This window comes from Cebus imitator, unplaced genomic scaffold (genome assembly GCF_001604975.1).
Source record: "Cebus imitator isolate Cc_AM_T3 unplaced genomic scaffold, Cebus_imitator-1.0 Scaffold109, whole genome shotgun sequence".
NCBI lineage: Eukaryota > Metazoa > Chordata > Mammalia > Primates > Cebidae > Cebus > Cebus imitator.
Genome location: NW_016107424.1, coordinates 1,627,105 through 1,648,895, shown reverse-complemented (window position 1 = coordinate 1,648,895; position 21,791 = coordinate 1,627,105). Strand labels below are relative to the sequence as shown.

Here is a 21,791-nt window from a genome sequence, read left to right as displayed (position 1 = left end):
GGCAACGTAACATGGCCACTGTGAGTTACGCTACTTCTAGATTCAAATCTCAACTCTGGCAGGTACTACAACTATGGGCAAATTTTTAAATTTATTTGTACTTCAATTTCTTCATTTGTAAAATGAAAATGCTAATAGAAGCCCTTACGTCATATGGTTGTTGAATGGATTAAATGAGTTACGAACCTGAAAGTGCTTACTAAAGACCTACTATGCAGTGAGCACTCAATAGACATTACCAATCATTAAAATAGAAAGAGACTTTGAGAAACAGAAAAGAGATGTAATCTTGGAACATTGTCTCTGTTGAAAATTCCACCAGGATTTACTAAACAACTACCTTTTGCTTAGCCCTATGCTAACACAACCCTTTCCTTACAAAATAAATAAAATCTGTTACTGTCTTTATCTACATGCCCAATGTGACTGCTCATTACCATGGTAACCACACAGTTGTTGTGATGCATCTGGGTTTTGGCATTTCTACTAGCAAGCAAAGGATAAGTAGTATTTGTCTTTAAGCAGAAACAAAAAAAACCTTTTTAATTAAAAACTAGAGGTATGACTTACTAAACAGTCCCAACCACTTATAGTGGTATTTCTAAAACGTCACTTATATATTGATGATCAAACTTCTCCCTAGGGAGATAATATGCCTCTTCAGTCATGCCAATACTCGTCCTCCTCAGTTTTATCACATGTTATCACAGGTTTCATGCTCTGGAAGCATATGCTGAGATGGAACTTGAGGTGCTAAATATTTATTAAGGATCACCCTTGTAAAAGGCAGGGTCAGGAAGCAGGACTGAGCAGATGGGGAAGTTGAGGTAGAATTCAGACACAATAGAATCTTGTGTAGGTGGGCAGGGAGCTCCAGAGGGCTATCGCCCATCCAAATTATTCTCCATCAGGCAGAAATGGCCAAGCCTTTATTCCCTCCCTTGTTTGGTCACAGGATCCAGAATGCTTTAGGAACAGCATATGACCTTGGGCAAAAAAAGAGGCTCTCTGCAGCTAAGGCAGACTCTGAAAGAGCTAACAGCTGGAGGCTGTCTAAAATCCCCATTCCCTACATTCCCTACAGCTAGGCAGTAAGTGCTTGAACGGAGCCCTCTACCATGCACGAAGTCCTCTTCCTAAGTCCTACATAGTCTTCCATTGCCATGATACTCTCCTTTGTATTACGTGAGCTACAGATTTTCAGACTCCAGTGCGTTCCTTCAGTATCTCATGTTATGATATACGGGCTTCTCACCCTACTTGAAAACACTTGATTGTATTACTTCCATCATTGCCGGCAACACTTTCGTTTACATTTGTTTTTGCTGCCATGACTGCCACTATTATTCCTGTTGATACCTGTTGCTGTCTTTTTCTAATCTTTGCATGTGTATACACCTCACAAATATTCAATGAAGATTTAAAAATTCACAAATAGGCAATGACAAAGTTGTGCTATGAGAATGAAAAGTGTTATGAAGGGTTAGGGAAATGGTGATACATGGAAAATTTGGTATTAGGAGGTCAGAAAAGGCTTCCTGGAAAAAGTGAAGTTTAAGCTGAGATTCTTAGTTCTTTAGAACAAATAATGTTCCATTAAGAGCAAACAGTTGTTTGGGATAGAACTATAAGAAGTCTAGTGTGATGGTTAATTTTAGGTGTCAACTTGACTGGATTAACTAATACCTAGAATGCTGGTAACCCTTTGTTTTGGGTGTGTCTGTGAGGGTGTTTCTAGAGGAGATGGGTATGTGAGTCAGTAGATGGAGTGGGAAAGATTAGTCTTCAGTGTTGTTGTGTACCATCCTATCAGTTAGTGATCTGGATAGAAAAAAAAAAAATGTGATTTCCTCTCTCGCCTGGAGCTGGGACACTTCTGCCCCTGGACCTCAGAACTCCAGGCTCTCCAGCCTTTAGACTTTAAAATTTACACCAGTACCACCACCACAACCTCCCTGTTCTCAGGCCTTTGACCTCCAACTAAGAATTACACCATTTGCTTCCCTGGTTCTGAGGCTTTTAGAGTTGGACTCAGCCACACTACCAGCACCCCAGGGTCTTCAGCTTGCAGATAGCCTGCGATAGGACTTCTCAGTCTCCAAAATTATGTGTGCCAATTCCCCTAATAAATCCCATGTTATCTATCTATCTATCTATCTATCTAAATATATTATTAGTTCACTAGTTGTGGCCTTCCAGAAAGGCACACAGCTAACCCTCAGCACCCTGTCTGAGAAGGTACCATGGGAATATCATCAACTACTTACAATCCTCCTGCCCTGTCACTTCCTGCCAGTGCCTCTCATCTGCCATATCCAAGAGGAAACCAGAGGACAAAGGGGTTCACTGATGCCCACAGAGGTCAATCTCCCAAGCAGAAGGCAGGATGGACAGTGAATATGAAGGAAAAAGCGAAGAGAGCCAGTACATGCTCCAAAGCCAAAATGAACTTGTATTTTGTTCTGTATACCTGGTTACCAGATATACTGCTCAATTAAACTGAAATATCAAACAATAAATAGGTTTTTTAGTATATTTCATGCAATATTAGCAACATATTTACAGTAAAAAATTTAATCATTGCTTATCTGGAATTCAAATTTAAGTGAGCATTCTATATTGTATTTATTAAATCTGGCTACCCTAGCTAGGTGGGATAATTGAAATTACAGCCTTCCTTTATCATAGGGATTTGGGAAATGGCTACATTTAATCTGAGGAAAAGCAAGTGATAGCTTATACTCAGATATCAAAATCTAATCTATAACCACCTCCCATCATGTTGAGTTCTTCTCCAACAACACAATAGTGTGGTTCCATGTTTTGCTCACCTTTGGCAAAACTCCAATGTTGTTTCTGGCTAGCAAAAGTTTCTGAAGCTTCTTCAAGAACTTAATCTCTTCAGGTATGCATTTTAGCTGATTGTAGTTAAGTTGAAGTTCAGAAAGATTCTTAAGAAAACAAAGTTCTCTAGGAATGCTGGCTAGTTGGTTAAAATTTATACTCATATGAGTAAGACTTTTTAATCTAAAAGAAAAAAACACCAAAGTATATAAATGAAACTCACAAGAATAACAGAGTCTACTGTATAGGCCCAAATTATCAGAAGCCATGTATGAATTTGTTTTTTGTAGCTCATCTGAGCTTACTTCAGTCAAGTGTTTACATCTATCATAAATTATAAGTATAAAAAGTTTTTGCTGAAATTTAATTTTTAAAGATCTTTTATAATCAGATGGCTTATGTTAAAAGTATGTTAGGTAATCAAAAGTTAGATTTTTAAAAAAGAAAATTCTATTTTCTTTCTTTATACATATTCATTGGCCATATCCAAGAGAAAGCTAGAGGACAAGGAGGACACTGACATACCTATGTATACACAAACATGGATACAGATCAATACATGTACAGGCATAAGCACACATAGATATAAATATACCCAGGACCACATATATATGAGTACTGCTCAATTGCTTTAGAAGTTCAAAGATGAATCAGACACAAATTCTGCCCTTTTGGATACCGTGGTTTAGAAGAAAATATTAAATAGAGCCATAAACTGAGAACAGAAAATGTCATTGGCTAAGAGAAAAAGCTTAAGAAAATTTGAGTCTGTAATTGCAGATATGGTACCAGAAGTATATTGCAAGCTTTTCTAAAGAATTGACATTTTGAATTTGGCCCTGAATAAAAGAACTTATAAAATAGGGCAATAAGAGGGAATAGTAAGCTAAGAAAAATATTATGAATAAGGAAGCAGAAGGGAATTAACATTACTAAGCACAACTACATGGCTGTGCATTAAATGTAATTGTCAGCATAACTCTGAGGTTGGAATTACTACTCTTATTTTAAAAATGAGGAAAATAAAGCATCAGAGGTAGTAAATAAATTGTCCAAGTTACCTATCTAGTAGGTAACAATATCAAAATTCTAATGCAGGTGTGTCCCTTTGCAAAGCTAAGATGTAATGATCTCGAGGCTTAAGTGTATTAAGATTGAAGTAACGTCAGAATGAGGGAACTAAATTTTTAGGTTAGTTTAAAATGGGAGACTGGAGGTTAGAAAGTGATCAGTGCTAGCAAAGGGAATTGTGAGGACTCTACAGATTTCTCTGTACATAGTATAAGCCATACGAATACATGGGACTGACAGGAAGAACAACAAAAGAAAATGGGCAGAGAGAAGAAAGAGGATGCCAATAGAGGGATTCTTGAGAAATATAAACACCTGACCATTAATTAAAGGCACCCAGCAAAGTTATAAGCATAGAATTAGAAAAAGAACCAGATTAGCAAGGAATCTCTGAAGGTGTGAGAGAAGAAAATTTCAAAATTAAAGAGATGGTCAAAAGTTTAAATGTTAAAGAGAGATAATCCAAACTAACAAACAAAATTAGTGGAACTAAAAGCAGGGTCACAAACTACAATAGATTTTTAATATAGTCTATTGTATCTATTGTATTTCCATACTGTAGCCACAAACAACTAGAAAATAAATGTTTAAGAATTTTGTTTATAGTAATGTACAGAAAACCCTTCATGAAGTAGTTATGAGTACATATAACAAAAGACATGAGGGACACTGAAAACTATAAATCATGACTGAGAGAATGTAAAGGGGCTCTAAATAAAACAGAGATGTATTATATTCAGGTATAGAAAAGAAAAATATTGCTAAGATAACAACTTTTTAATACTGATCTATAGATTCAGTAATAGATCCAAATAAAAATTCCAACAGCTTTTTTTGTATAAAACTTGACTTGGGCTAGGTGCAGTGGCTCATGCCTGTAAACCCAGAACTTTGGGAGGCTAAGGTAGGAGGAATGCTTGAGCCCAGAGTTCGAGACCAGCCTGGGAAACATAGTGAGAACCCATCTTAAAAAAAAAAAATCAATTTTAAAATTGATACAGAAATTCAAAGGACCTAGAACAGTCAAACTATTATAAAGAGGAATAAAATCGAAAGACTCACATTACCTATAACGCAGCTACAGTAATCAAGATCAATGGTATTGGGGAAATGATAGTGCTATGGTCTGAATATTTGTGTTCCCTCAAAATTCATATGTTAAAATCTAATCCCCAATGTGATAGATATTAGGAGATGGGGACTTTGGGAGATGATTAAGTCATAATGAGGGGGTAAACCCTCATAAATGGGATTAATGTCCTTACAAAATGCCCCAGAGAGCTTCCTTCCCCTTCTACCATGTGAAGCTAATAAATGCAACAGTTAAGTGAGTCTCAAAAAATATGCTAAGCAAAAGAAGACAGACACAAAAATGTATATACTATATGACTCCACTTATTCAGTTCTAGGACTAGTAAAACTCATTTGTAAAGAAGACAGAAATCAGAATATTGACTGTTTATGAAAGGTAAGAATTCACTGGAAGGGTGCATAAGGAAATTTCTAGGCTAAAGAAAATGTTCTACATGTTATTGGTGTGTACACATTTGTCAAAATGCATTGAATTGTATGCTTATCAGTTTTATGTAATTTTTATTCAGCAGGAAAAAAAGGCCATTATATGTAAAGGACAATAACAACATTTGAAAATGATCTACGGTAGAATGGAGAAGAGACAAGAAAATGTGCAATGTCTTACACAGGAAGCAAAAGCAATAGGCAGAGGGTGCTTTAGAGAGAGATAACAAAGAAGCAAGAGAGAAAGGAAAGAAATAGACCAATGGAGAGAAAGAGGCAGAAAAGAAGAGAATTCAGGGAGAGTAAATTTTCAGGAAAATAGGAAGTAAAGTCCTTTGCAGTATAGTGGGTCAAAGAAGGACAACTCAGCATTGAAATGGAGTGAAAATGTGTGGAGCAGGTTCTGTGGGGAATGGGAAGGGAAATTTTCCTCATTAATCATTTTTATAATCATTATTTTTATTTACTCTACTCTGATTTGCTACATTATGGGAGTTGGCTTGTTCATTTTTTTTATTTCAAGGCAATAAAATGAGCTCAGATCCTATCGTTCATTTGTCTGTCATTCATTTGTGTGAGTAAAGAGGAGGGAGAGAAATGAGTATCTGCCATTGTTCCTGTTTCCACAAAGCGGGGAGATGTTCTACTTTTCCAAATAAAATCTACAGGAAATGTACTTGCAGCTTCTCCCTCACATCTGTCTTCCCCAAAAGACTGAAGAACAACTTCACTGACTGGCAAATTTGGAGAAAGAACTGAGCCTGCTGACTAGTCCTTTACTCTTATCTCTTTCTTCCAGACTCATTCTGTCACCAGGATGCCTATGTTCTCCTCCTCCTGTGCCTGGGCAGCACTGCCCATGACAGCGTTGTTTAGTGGTAAAACTCTTACCTATCCAGGTTTGGCTCCTAGTCCATGAACTGATATTCTGGAGTTTAAACTAGCCAAAAAACAAAACTCCTTTTCCCTCTCCTAAGTTTTAAACAAATTGTGAAATAAGATATGGGATTTAGAGAGAAGGAAATCAAACATCAGCACAGAACTGACATGATCACTCTGAGTCCCTGCTAGCCCTCCTCTGAATTAAATGTACCACCCCTTCACAGCCTTTCCTTCTGAGGCAGCCGCTTACTTCGTGGCAAGGCAAAAGGAGAATGCCAAGCTACATATGCTCAATGCTTTGCCTAAATCCACTGGGAAGTCATTCTTTTGTCTCTGGAAATGAGTGAACAAAGAGAACGGAAAGAAGCTAGAATAAAAATAACAACCAATAATAATAAAAGCTAACATCCATTGAGCACTTAACCCTAATACCTTTTATGTCTCAGGCTCAACCCTAAATGTCTTGCATGGATTTGCTTATTTAACCGTCAAATCGATCCAATAAAGAAAGCATTATCATCATCTTTATTTTGCAGATGAAAATGTTAAAACATAGGAAGGTGAAGAAACTTTCCCAGGATCAGAAAATGGAATTCTGCTTAGAGAGATTACCAATTAGTTGACACCTAGGATATGGCCAGAATACAGACAACCCAGAATTAACTATAAAATGGAATAGACCTATACACTTTGCAATCTGCTTCAGTGAAAGCATTCTTTCATCTTTCTAACATATTCCATTAGATTTATATGATCCCTTGAATATACTTTGTATTCCAAACAGAGATAAGTGTATGAAATTATGAAATCATGTTATAGCTACAAAAAGTTTGAGGTTGATCTATTCAAAATTATTCCTTTAGAGATGAGAAAGCAGCAGTCCTAAGCAGTTAAATTACTTGCCCAAATGCATAAATCTAGTTGCACAGAGATATGCCCTGAACCTCATTCATGAGATCTCCCAAGGGATTTTTTTAAATTATATCATTGTCAATACATAAATCAATTGATAAAGTGAATAAGTAAAAAAATAAGCCAACAACTATTAGCATGGCATTTTCATTGCTGCAAATATTTATCTTCTAAAGAAATTAGATTGATTCAATTCTTTTCTAGTCACGCTTACTCAAACTATTGATTTCTTGTAAAAATATATCTGGGAGGCTGGGTGTAGTGGCTCATACCTACAATCCCTGGATTTTGGGAGGCTGAGGTGGGTGAATCAAGAGGTAAGGGGATCATGACCATCCTGGTCAACACGGTGAAACCCCAACTCTACTAAAAATACAGAAAAAAATTAGCTGGGCATGGTGGCACACTCCTGTAGTCCCAGATACTCAGGAGGCGGAGGCAGGAGAATTGCTTAAACCGAGGAGGCGGGGATTACAGTGAGACAAGGTCGTGCCACTGCACTACAGTCATATATTTGGGAAAAATAAGGCATTGCCTAGAGGTATAGACAAGTAAATTGGAATAGACAGGTGCTGCAGAAAGCCCCTTGTTGAGGACTCTTCAAAGTTTGGTATTCTCTTTTAAAACTCTGGATGCTCTTGCTCTGTGATACATCTGTTTCTGTTCAACAGGCAATAAAGGGAGTCTCCAAAGTAAACCTGAACAGAGTTCTCTCTCCATCTGTCAGAGGAAAAGCCCAAGAGGGTGTTTTGCCTACAGAAGGACAAGGCCCTCAGCTGGCTCCAGAAAGGCATTCTGCCTGTGCAGATTTGCAGGATAAGGAAAAACAGCATTTTTTTTTTTTTGGTTAATGACAATAAAATGTGGCTTTTAAAAATGAAAATGACATTGCAGTTTTAAATCCTTAGTTTTTATATTACCTTTTCCATCAAGCTCAAAATGGTTTACAATACACATGTGAAATAACATTTAATAGATCCAATTCTGAGGCTGACCAAGCTCTAAGAACCTTAGAGTTGGGAAGTTAATGATACCATAAGCTTTGGAACTTTATGTTTCAAAGCCCCATGTTTACATTAACACTACCAAGTCATGCTGTTGCTCATTTCTCCAAAGTGTTTAAGGAATCATCTGCTTAAAGTTAGTGGCTTGCCTGAGTCCTTCAGATCCCTCTTTGCTATTTATAAACCCCATAGGGACTTGATGTTAGGTCACTTTCAGATGACCAGGGTGGGGATAGAGAGGGGGTGTGATTGTTAACCAAGTCTTGCTATAAAGAAAATTACCTGCTGACTTCTTGAGGAAGCTGCGTAAGATGATTGTTGTTCAGATTAAGCAGGATTAAATTTTGTAAGCCATCTGTTAGAAAATAATTTTCGTCACTTTAGCCATCTGTTAGATAATTTTTCATCACTTTTCTACATATGTTTGTATTTCCTCTAGTTCTTGTGTTGGCCAAGGCTCTTTTGGTGGTGGTAACAGAAACCCTCTTAAACTACCTCAAGTAAAAAGGAGTAACTTATCACAAAGTTACAAATCTAAGTCACTGTACCTGAAGGAAGAGGATGCAACCAGGCTCATCACAAACTGAAATCAGAAGCCAAAAGGCACCCAGAACCTAAGAATGTATTCTTTGAGTATCTCTGCAGAAACTATAGGTTAGTTCTTCATTACAGCTTCTCTCATTTTCACATTTATATTCTCTTACCTGCTCTCTCTTTCCTCCCTTCATTCTTTCTGTTTTAAACATGTTTGCTCTCTTTTTCTATGTACTCATAACCATATAATAACTTCTGAATTTGAATGTTCACAGACAGACAAGACAGAGCTTTCAAACTCACATGCCGACAGGAATCAAGATGATAACCTCATGCCAGGTCAGACAGAGCCACCACCATTCAGCCAGCTCTGACAACTGTCACATGGGAATGCAACTGCAGTGTTGCTATATCTTTCTTTTTTGAAACAGATTTTTAAAAAGAGCCAGAGATCCAGACTTCTATGTGAACTCTCCTGATTTGAAAATGTGGGTACTTAATCCAAAGTTTTTTAAAGGCCAACAAAATAGAATCAATTTTCTTATTAATCAGATTCAGCCCATGGGCCACCAGTTTGCAACTTCTGCCTCAGGTCATGAAATTATCTCAAACCAATTTAACTGTTTTAGACTCTATTGCAATCCCCAAAAAAGAGAAAATACGACAAACTTAGCTTGGGACCCAAGTCCAGCCCTGATCAATCTGCTCTGGTCAGGGAAACAGGGTCATGTAACGCAACAAGGTTGTTCAGACCCATGCTGGGCAGCATTAAACTCCCTGACATCAAACTACTTCTTACTGAATCATCAGGACCTAACATAGACCATAACGTATGTCAATCATGTGGAATTTTCAAAATTCAACAACTCCAAATAAAGAATGTTCCCAATACAAAGAAATGATAAGTGTTTGAAATGATGGCTATGCTAATTACCCTGATCTGATCACTATATATGATATGTATCAAAATATCACTATGTACCCCATGAGTATATACAATTGCTATGTCAATTTTTAAAAATAACTACTTTTTTTAAAAAAATATAGAAACTAAAGACATTCAAGAGCACTTTGAACAAATTTTATATACATATATAAAATATATCTATGTAGATATAGAAACAGATATATATATATATATATATATATATATACACCTAACTTATTATCTCAAATTTAAAGGCAACATGATAAAAAAATTCCTTATAGAGACTTAAATTAGTATAAATTAGTATGCTCAATATTGTTTATGTACATCAGGTTGTACTTAAATTTGTACCCTCAGTATAGGTCATAAAATATTATTATCTATTGATTTGCATGACCTTAACTTTTTTAGTATAAACTGTTTTCTTCCAAGGTAAATTGTAACTGAACTCTAATCTACGGCTTTCCATATATAATGTGTTCAAGTATCAATAACTGTTTGTCACATCTATTGTTTTGGAAAAGAATATTTTTCCAAGATATATGACCTAAGATTTTAAAGTACCTTTAAGAAGACAGTACTAGAGTCTTCTTGTGTTATTTGCCAAATATAAGCCCAAATTTAATGCTGCATTCAGTAATACTGTTAATAAATTCTGTGTGAAGATGAAAATGATTATATATAGCACCTGTGCATCAAAAGTTCATAGAAATTTATAAATTTTATAGTATTTCTCTAGTTTTACTACTAAGGACCAACACAGAAATGGTAAAGTACCTTACATTAGTCGATAAAGCTATAAAAGCCATCTAGATCTCTTGTCATACATTTATCCTTAAACTCACTCTAGGAATATTAAATAAGAATAGTCTCATCTTGAATGGTGAAATTATTAGTTAATGGGAAAAAGAAAGAAAAATGTGTCACTTATTGGATCTCATATCTTTTCTTTAAAATTCTTTCCAAATTGATTTAAATTTAGCATTTTGATAAAAAAATGTGACTTAATAGCTAAGAATAAAAAGTGAAAAGAACGAAGCTACAGTAGAGCTTTACTTGATTTTTCAGATAGAATTTCTCTAGCTCTTGAAAAGGGTCGCCAGATTCACGAGTCTGACTTTATACTGATTCTCCAAAGGGGAAAATTCATTTACAGTGACGCTTACTTATTTCCTTTGGTCTACATGTAAATAAACATATGATACAATTCTTTATAAAAGTGTTAACTCCTCCTATATTTCAAGAATAGTATGTAAATATCTCCAACAAAAAAAAGATTAAGCATGCAAAATTCTTTTTCGTTTCAGTCTCATCTTATTAAATATGAGATTAAATTTGATGCTATAACATTGCTCCTTGTTGACTAACTTACCACATGCTCCAGGTGCAAATCTACAGATCCTATTTCCAGCTAAATGGAGGTTCTTCAGAGATACAAGATATTTCATCTCTTCTGGAACTTCTTCTAAAAGGTTGTTTCCCAGATTTAGTGTTGTCAACTACAAACATATAGAGGTTTAATGGACCCATACTTATCCACTTTCAAATGAAAAAAAAAAAAAATTTAAGCCCCTTGCTCAGATCTATGTAACGTAATAAAACTTCAAAATATTCTTAAACAATGATTTCACTTATGCTTGAAATTATCTTTATAAATAAAGCTCATTTGAGCTTCATGCTCACTTTATGTTAATTAAAGCACAATTTAATTTTTAATTAGAGCACTTAAGTTCATTAAAATTGTATTACATACCATTCCAAGGATATGTAAAAACACAACCTGTGATCCATTTATAAATCATTTGAGCAACTTAAGAGTATCCGAACATTGTCACCCATAGAATCAAACTATTAAACACTCAGCAAAGGGACTAAGTTCCTGAAAACAGAAACAGGACCAATGATCTTAGGTCCTCCTGACACACTACTTCCAAATGAGCTCTCATGCAGGCCAATAAGACTGCTCTATTACATGTTTACAGCCTGGGGGGGGCCTTAGCTTTGATGTCACTCTATGTAATGACAAAATTTAGAAAAGAAACTAATGAAATGGGATAATAAGGGTAGAAAAGATCTACTCTATAGGTATCTGTCCTGCTGATGACAGATTGGTTAGACCTAGGAAGAACTGCACATAAGAGATGTTAAAAAGTTCCTCCCTGATGTTGTAATCCAATAAATCAGTGATACAGAATTGTTCCAGAAAACAGTAGTAATTTTCTTTGTTGTAAAATGTAATTGTACTTTCCAAAATACAACGAGTCTTTTATTTTACTCCCAAACATAATTTACTATTCAGGTTCAATTACCAATTGCATACTTTAGAATTTTAATAGTAAGGGTAAAATAAAAGGAATCATGGAAGTTTTAACAAACTAATGAATTTACATAAAAAAAGAAATGGGCTGGGCACGGTGGCTCATGCCTGTAATCCCAGCACTTTTGGAGGTCGAGGCGGAGGTATCACCTGAGGTTGGGAGTTCGAGATCAGCCTGACCAACGTGGAGAAACCCCATCTCTCTAAATACAAAATTAGCTAGGCATGGTGAAACATGCCTGTAATCCCAGCTACTCAGGAGGCTGAGGCAGGAAGAGTCGCTTGAATCCAGGAGGTTGCGGTGAGCTGAGATCGCGCCATTGCACTCTAGCGGGGGCAAGAGCAAAATTCCATCTCAAAAAAAAAATTAAGAAGAAAATTTAAGCCATTCACAATTTATATTTAAATGTCACCTATTACTTGTTATGGATGTAAGACAATGTTTTAAATTAATACAAAGAAATATACATTTATATGCTTACGATAGAATTCCTTATCCTAAGAATTCATGGTAAAGATTTCACTTGCATATGTGCTTTCATCTGAGAATTACCATTATCCTAATTTATAAAAGTATAATACATCTACTACCATATTGGAGGCCTTCTTCTATTGTAAATGTGAAGTTAAAATACATTCATGTAGCAACTTTATCCAGTCTGTAACTTTATTAGTTTCCTATAACTGCTATAAAAAATTACCACAAACTTTGTGGCTTAGAACAACACAAATTCATCTTATATTTTTGGAAATCAGAAATCAGAAACAGTTTCACTGACTAAAATCAAGCTGTTGGTAGAGCTGCATTCCTTTCTGGAAACTCCAGGGGATGATCTATTTGCTTGCCTTTCCTAACTCTCAGAGTCAGCCTCCATTTCTTGGCTTGTAGCTCCCTTTCACTTTTAAAGCCAACAGTGGCTGGTTGAGTCTTTTTCAAATCACATCACACTAATGCTGACTCTTCCATATTTAAAAACCCTTGTGTTCAAGGGTTCAATGACGCTGGGTCCACCTGTATACTCTAGGGTAACCTCTCAATCTTCAGGTCAGCTGACTATCCACCTTACTTCTAGCTGCACCCTTAATTCCCCTTTGTCATATAATCTAACACATTCAGAGGATCTGGGGATTAGGTGTGGGCATCTTTGGGAGTTCATTATTTCCCTATCAAAGTGACTATTTATAATCTCTTTTCCAAAATTGAGGTAGATTTCATTCTTTTGCCAAAATTTGGTGAAACATGTGCAGCAGTCTAGCAGTGCTGAGAGTCCAACAAAAGCTCCATGAGGACTGGCGAGAAAGAGTGTGTCAGGCTTGTGAAAGGTCAAAGATTTTACCCAGTTTACAAGCTAAAACAAGTGAACCTGCCACAGTTTCATGAATGCTGGTGGAAAACATGGGACCTCTGGGAAAGGTACAAGGGACAGTTTATTACTTAGACAAATAGAAGTGTCCAGAGTATTACTATTTTTGCACTGGAGATGCAAGAAATGCAAGAGATACCCTGGACGTGAAGTAGGCTGTGTTACTGAACAGGAACAATGAGTTTAGGAACCCTGAATCTTTTATGATGGGCAGTAACCATGCCTTGCCCTTTGCTCCAGAGGGAGACACTATTTGTAATTTCCAAGGCTATCTGCTACGTAATTATACTGGAAAAATTAATCCAAAACAAAGCCAGCCAGTTTCTCTGTTTATAGGATGTGCAGAAGTGTGAGACTCATGGTGAATAATCACCCAAAAAAAAGAGATGGTAACATACATTTTTAAAATAAACAAGAAACAGCTTGTAATTTTTCTGTATATTGCTAAGGGCACATACTGTTCAGTGCTCATTTTGCATGTTACGTGGTAAGTTCTTATGTATGAGTTAGATACATTTTTTGTCACTGTTTTACAGAATATAAGAGTCTGGCCCAGATCATGAAGGTACATAATAACTAGATTTCATTCATGGTATGTCAAGGGGAAATCACAGATTATAATCAATCTTGACCGTAAAGAAGGGTGTGTTTTAGTTTTGGTTTAGTTTTTGGGTTTTTTTGTGTGTGGGTTTTTTGATGCTTAGAAATATACCCATAAACGAATTGTTTTAAAAATGCAGTCTAAACTGTACATCTTCTAAGTAGATACATATCTCTTAAAGCAGGTGGGTCACCATTCATTTATTCACTTATTTAAAAATATTCATTGTATGCATAAGACATGTAACATCTTTGTCCTTAAGGCATTTACACAGTAAGAAAGCAATGATCCAATGAATAAATGGCTAAAGAAATTAATATAAAAATAACAGACAGCATTAAGTGTTCTAGAGACAATTTAAAGAGTGAGAAGAATGTGATTTGTTGATCAGGGAAACCTGTCTTAGAAGTTGATATATAGGCTGAGATCTGAGTGACAATAAAGAAGAAGAAACAGTCAAAATAAAGACTCCAAAGCAAGCACATTCTTGGTGAGGTTGAAGAGGCCAGGAGATGCAGCTGTTATGGCTGAGCACTGTAAGCAGAGGAACACTCAGCAAAAAAGAGGTTGGAAAGGTATACTTGGGCCAGATTACATATGGTTTCATAAACTGGAGTAAGGAGTTGAGATGTTACTCTAAGATCAGCGAGAAATGATGGCAGGGTTTTAAGCATATATGTAACATTACTTGACATATGTTTTAACAGGATCATTCTGGCATCCGTACAGCAGAATCTTCAGGGGCAGCAAGAAGTGAAACACAAAGAGGTTAAGGAGGGAATACTGCAATGGTACAGGCAAGAGGCAACGGCTTAAGCTAGGAAGCGGGTGGCGGACCTGGAGAGAGTTGGATGGGTTTGGGATATGCTTTGCATGAAGAGCCAGAAGGTTGTAAGATGTAAGAGAAATAGAAGAATCATGAATAACACCTAACTTTGGAACTTAAGCATCTGAAATGGGGAAACCGGGACAACGATAGGTTTGGAGGAGGGACAAGGAATCAAGTTTTGTTTTATCCATGTTAAAATTAAGATGCCCTTTAGATCTTCAAATGAAAATAGTAGGAGTTGTAAATGCAATTCTAGTGGTCTCTGGAGTAATCAGGGCCCCAGGATAAATTTGTGAGCTTTCAGTAAGTAAAAGGCATAATTTGGGATTGTAACATATGAGAACGTGAGCCCAACAGAGGAAGCAACTGAGGAGTGGCTGTAGTAGAAGGAAAAGATAGGCCACTTAAAGCATCTGAGACACCACATCCCACAGCTGAGGAGTGCTCCATCCTCAGCTACCATTTTTCCTGTGAGGACTTTCTCCTGCACCCTTCTCAGAATAATTTTCTTTAACTGCAAGGAATTCCAGGCTTTACCTGGAAGGTCGTGCCTCTGCTCCATCCTCCCAGACAGCCCCTAGACCACGACGGATGCCAGGACATAACTGCCCAACCCCTTTGCCTCTGTGCTGCAAGGCATTTCCAGAGCTCTGGAGGGACTGGGCTGAAACTACATTTTTCCTGGAACCACCTCTTTACCCAGATTCCTTCCCTGCCCTGTCCAGGTTCCCTCACTCCCGGGCAGGTTTCTTCTGAGAGAACTGTCTTAACAAATTACAAAAATCTATGTGTCAGGATTTCCAAGACATATAGTGTAACATAATACAAGGGAAAAGAAAAAGAAACAAAAAATATTTTAAGGAAGATGTGGGACACATCCCAGGGGAAGGTTAAATAAAATTAAAGCATAGAAATAACCACTGGATTTAGCAACTAAAAAGTCATTAGTGACCTTGAAAATAGGGGTAAAGTATTGAGGAAGAAAGTCTGATTGAAGTGGGCTTTGCAGAAAATGTAAGAAAGAAAAGACAATGCTGAATAGACAATTCTAATAAGAACTTTTGCTATGAATGGGAACTAGAAAATGAAGAAGAAACTGGAGTTTTTTCCCCCTCAGACAAATGATAGTATAGCTTATTTATGTGCTGATGGAAATAATCCTGTAGGGATTACAAACTAATGCCCTAAATACAGGGACACTCACAGAATCAAAATCCTTTAGAAGATAAGATAGGTCCAAAGTACAAGTGAGTCCTGGTCTTAGTTAAGAGTAAGGGCTTTTCATCAAGGGTAGTAGGAAGGAAGATAGGAATGGGTGAGTGAGGATCAGCTAAGTAGATGAATTCCTGATTAAAAGATGGGAGAGTTCCTGAAAGATGATTTCTGTTTTCTCAAGGAAATATGAAACAAAGTCATCTGCTGAGAGGAGGAGATTAGGAGGCCTGAGGAAAAGAAAAAAGTCACTTTGAAAGGCAATCTAGGGGAATGTAGTAGGGTGACTGGCAACCACAGTTGGTTATCTCATCCAACTTAGCTCCCAAGATGTTGTCAAATGGATAGATGAGCCAGGAAAAGACATTTTATCTGGATAATGCATTAACCACATGGCCCTTTGGCTAGAAAAGGCTACCATATGAAATTCTGAGCTTGGCAACCAAGAATGTAGCTTGGAGAAGAGGAAGAGCGTTCATATAAAAACCTCAAATTGTTAAGGATTTCAAAGTCAAAACTAAGACGAAGTGAGTGGGACTGGGATTATTCTTCATAGCACAGGATAACCAAAGGAAGATTCACTGATTGCCTTTAAATTCACAAAAGTCTCTTAAAGACTAGGTAGCAGCATTTATACTCTGTCACCATGGCAGATAAATCAGAGCTTCAGTGTAGATTACTTAAATTATACAAAAAGGTCCAGAAACACTGTAGCAAGGATTGAGTTACCTTTGAGAAATACCTCAAGCCCAAACCTAAATGTTTCATTAATTCAATCAGGTTTATAATATGTCTATTATGTGCCTGGTACTATTCTGAATGCTAGAGGAAGAGAGAACAAGACACACAAGATCCCCCTCTACAATGCTTCTATGTTGGAAAGTGAGACAGACAACAAATAAGTAAACAAATTGTTTGTTTGTAGTTAGTCTGAAATCTGAAAGAAAGAAAACAACATAATGTGATGAAAAGTAACTCATGGCTAGATTGAGTCATTAAAGAAAGTCTCTCTGAGAAGATGACATTCGATGTAAGATAATTGGGATGCTTTGACAAAGTTGTTTCAAATGGTGTTTTACCAACAAAGAGCTGCAGAAATAGCAGATATCCAGAAAGAGTATACACAGTGTTTCATTAGTAACATTCTCTATGGTTATGTGTAGTTTCTGAAGGAAGGCTTTAGTCATATGACAGACAACTATTTGATAAGCTTTAAAGCTTGCATATCTTCAATAATTTTACATAGAATGAAGTTCTATTGGTATTCTTTGTCCCTTGGAAATTGGTATGGTTATAGATTGAAAGACACCATTGCTACTGATACACCCATGAGCTAGGGAATCATAGCATCTTACCATTAGAATAATTTTTTTTTTTTTTGAGACAGTTTCACTTTGTCGCCCGGGCTAGACGGCAGTGGCACAATCTTGGCTCATTGCAACCTCTGCCTCTTGGGTTTAAGCGATTCTCATCTCTTCCCAAGTACCTGGGATTACAGGCATGAGCTACCATGCCTGGATAATTTTTATTTTTATTTTTTGTATTTTCAGTTGAGATGGGATTTTGCCATGTTGGCCAGGCTGGTCTCGAATTCCTGGCTTCAGGTGATCTGCCTGCCTCAGCCTCCCAAAGTGCTGGGATTACAGGCGTGAGCCACCGCACCCGGCCTAGAAGGAAATTTGCAAGTCACCTAGACCAACATACAGAATGCAGGTGGGAAATCATATACCTTCTCCATGAGCATACCCAGTAATAGGCAGAACTTTTATCTTGTTAGGAAAATCTATCTATCCATCTATCTAACTTTTTAATGTTTAGGCTCTCTGAAATTTCTACCCAATTCTCACAGCAATCATAATAAATATTTGTATTCTTTCTCTCTCACATAACAATTTTTCAAAGTTTTTGAAGATTGCTATCACATTCCCTCTAAATTTGTTCCATTTTCCCCTTAACTATTTCCCTCAGGACGTAATTTCCAGACCCCGACCATCCTGACCACTCTCTAATTTTTGTGAGCATCCCTCTCTGAAAACATGGGGCCTATGGTGAAACAGGAAATGAGATCTCACAGCACATATGCTGCTGGGACCATGGGTCTCCCTTAGGCAGATGATAACACTTCTATTATGCGGCCTAACATGGCATGTATTCTTTCCGCAACGGGGCACATTGTTGGTGCATAATTAGTTTTGTCTGTGGCCAATAAAAACCCCTAAGTTAACTGTCAAGCAGATATCCCACATCCTGGACTTGTGCAATTGAATTATTTTCTTAATCTAAATGTAGGAATTTATATTTATCCCTGTAAAAAAAAAAAAAAAAAAAAAGTATTGTTAGTTTTGGCTTCTAAGATATCTCTAATGGATCACTCTAAATTCAAAGTATAAAACTGGACAATGCCCCCTGGACAAACTAGATCTGCTTCTCCCTAAGGTAGCCAAACTTTGGAGCTATCTAGAACTTCTTTCTCTCCCTCCACCTAAATTCAATCTGTCACCAAATTTTAGTCTTAAAAATCCTTTTAGATGTACCTTTTTCATTTCTTTCTCATCAACCTAGTATTTATTGCTGCCTGCCTGTAGCATTACATAGCAAAAGATGCAGAGAGTGGATGTATTACGACTTAAATTCCCTTTATTCAATACTACTAGATTATATCTAAACAGGTGCCCAAAAGATGAACCCATAATTTCTTTACTCAATATGTCCTAAATGTTTCCAACCTCACTGTAGATAGCCTTTTCTATGTCTTTGTATACTTGCTCCAAATATTGTCTGTCTATCCTCTTACTAAATTTTGATTTGATTGTATTGACCCACTTATACCTGAAAGTTACAGTCTATCTGTGGCATGCCTTAAAATAGGCATGTGCACTTTCTCTTACATCTTGGATATGAGGCAAGCATCTCAATGTCCACTGATGCCTTTGGATTATAGAATTTATGTTCAATGTACAGTGATTTTTTTATGAGAGAAGAAGACAAGAAATTTAAGAAGGCAAGAAATTTAAGAAGAAAACATACTGATTAATCTATTAATGGCAATACTAATGACTTATATTTAAATTAAATTTAAATTATGTGCCAAACATACAAAACACTGTGCCAAGCAATAACCCTGATCTTACAGGAAAGGGATCTGAAGTCCAGGCTATGATTTATGGTGAAATGATTTAAGTTCACTCTATGGCCTATATTCATAACTCCTACTCTCCACTGTCTTCAATAACATACTACATATCTTTAAAAAGAATTTACTATTGCTCAGATGGTCATACATATGCACATGATACATACATATATGTATACAGACACATGTTCACACACATACACATGCTCACACAGACAATGAAATGGAATACAACACATGGAATTCTCACTTTAAATATCCTTGTCCTATCATGTGTACACTCTTGAGTCTGTATTGTGCAGGAGGCAAAGCACAGGCTGTCTGCTAAGCAATGTACCAGATATGTGATCTTGGGCAACTCACTCAAATTCCTAAGTCCCTATTTCTTTATAAAAATTGGGATACTAGTATTTACTTCTTAGGGTTGTCTAAGGCTAAGGATTAGAGATAGTTTAATAAAGTGCCTGGCCAATAGCATATATTATAAAATCCTAATCTTTTACGCCCAGGAAAACACTGTAGGGCAAAATGTTAGGCATATATGGTGATACAAATGTGGTAAACACGTGATACACACACACACATACATTCATACATACAGACATACATATTGACACTTTATTAGTTTTCAAATTAAACCTGCTTATTTTCTTAATTTCTTACTCATTTTTTCAAATATTTCTAAATTCATAGACACTCTTATATTAGGCATAGGGATACTAAATTTAATAGGTTATAAACCATGATTACATTACACACATATATTCATAAACAGGCTCACAGTGAAGGGTCATGCATGTTAGGTTTTCCTGCAGGAGTGATACCCGTAAATATGGGTGGGACTGGCAGGATCTCCATGTGCAGGGACAGCCACGGGCAAGGAACCTGAAGCAGCCTTGCTGGCAGTGCCAAGGAGCAACTCCAGGGTCAGCTTTGTTCTTTTCTCAGAACTCTCTAACCATAGTGAAGAGGCACAGTTACTAACAGCAATTCTACTGTCCCCTCCTATTTAAAGGCATTTAGAAAATCACTTTGATTTACAAATTGCAAAAAGGGAGATATCTAATAGAAACTAAGAAACTGGTATATCTTCCCAGATGTTTGGGCAAAAATTTAAGTAACATTTAGACCAGAAAATTTTGAAGAAATATTCCTGCATACTTTAGCGCTTAGAGAGCAATGCATCCCATTTGTCGAATTAAGCCTAAACTCCTAGCTCAGAAATTGGGTATGACTAATAGACACAGTATTTTTAAAAATAGTATTTGTTTCCACAGAACCTTTAAATATACAGTCCTGCTGTGACAAAAACCCACCAGCGCTGGGGACTAGCTGGACTGTCACTGTTGACTATGCATGTATGAGCTACCAGTTCACCACAGTTCCTTTCTGGTCCCTTTTTCTCATATGTTACCTGCCTGGAGGCATGTTGTTTTCAACCTCTGAATAAAATAGATACTCCACAAAAGAAAATCTCATCCTATTATTTAACAACTTCCCTTACTCATTTATCTTAAACTGTTTCTTTTAACTTCTGTGTGTGTGTATGATCAGAACACTTCAGATCTACCCCTTCAGCAAATTTCAAGTATACTATACAATATTAACGAGTCACATCATCGTGCATTAGCTCTCCAAAACTTGTTTATCTTGCAGAACTGAAACTTTGTACCCTTTGATTTACATCTCCCCTCATCTCCCTCTCCCTAGACCCTTGTAGCCACTATTCTACTCTCTGATTCTGAGTATGACATTTTTATATTCCCTGTATAAATGAAATCACATAGTATTTGTCTTTCTGTATCTGGTTTATTTCACTTAGTATAATGTTTGACAGGCTGATCCATGTTGCTGCAAATGACAGAATTTTCTTTTTTAAATTTAATATTCCATTGTATATACAGTCATGTGTCACTTTACTATGGGGACACATTCTGAGAAATGCATTATTAGGCAATTTTGTCATTGTGTAAACATCATGCTACTTACACAAATCTAGATTACGGTATAAGCCTACTAATCACCTACTATAAGCCTACTATGCTATTTGGTATTGTCTATTGCTCTTAGGCTACAAGCCTATGCAATACAGCATGTTACTGTACTGAATACTATAGGCAATTATAGCACAATGGTAAGTATTTGTGTATCAAAAAGTATCTAAACATAGAAAAGGTACAGTAAGAATACCATATTAAAATCTTATGGGACCACTGTCATATATGTGGTTCATCTTGGCTATTGTGACTAACGCTGCAATTAACGTGGGAGTGCAGATAGCTCTTCAACATGCTGATTTCATTTCCTTTGGATATATACCCAGAGTGGGATTGCTGGATCATACTGTTTTAATTTTTTGAGGAATCTTCATACTGCTTTCCATAATGACTACACCAACTTACATTCCTACCAACAATGTGCAAACATTTCTTTTTAGCCACATCCTTGCGAATACTTACTTTTTGTCTTTCTGATAACCATTCTAATAGGTATAAAGTAATATTTCATTTTTGTTTTGATTTGCATTTCATTGATGACTAGTGAAGTTGACTACCTTTTCATATACCTATTGGCTATTTACATGTTTTCTTTCGAAAAATGGCTATTTCGGTCCTTTACCATTTTTTTTTTTTTTTTTTTTT

The 21,791-nt window shown here is 36.5% G+C and overlaps 1 protein-coding gene across 3 annotated transcripts in view; it reads right to left on the bottom strand.

The window, feature by feature from the left end:
- The window catches only part of LRRC69 (leucine rich repeat containing 69), a 127,790-nt gene that overhangs the window by 94,888 nt on the left and 11,111 nt on the right, over positions 1-21,791 (bottom strand). For all 3 annotated transcript variants that reach the window (XM_037741856.1, XM_037741854.1, XM_037741857.1), the window contains exons 2-4: positions 11,066-11,192; positions 8,514-8,586; positions 2,832-3,027 (exon numbers count right to left, since the gene is read on the bottom strand). In XM_037741856.1, the coding sequence (XP_037597784.1) occupies positions 2,832-3,027; positions 8,514-8,586; positions 11,066-11,192 (396 nt within the window). The remainder of the gene's footprint in view (positions 1-2,831; positions 3,028-8,513; positions 8,587-11,065; positions 11,193-21,791) is intronic.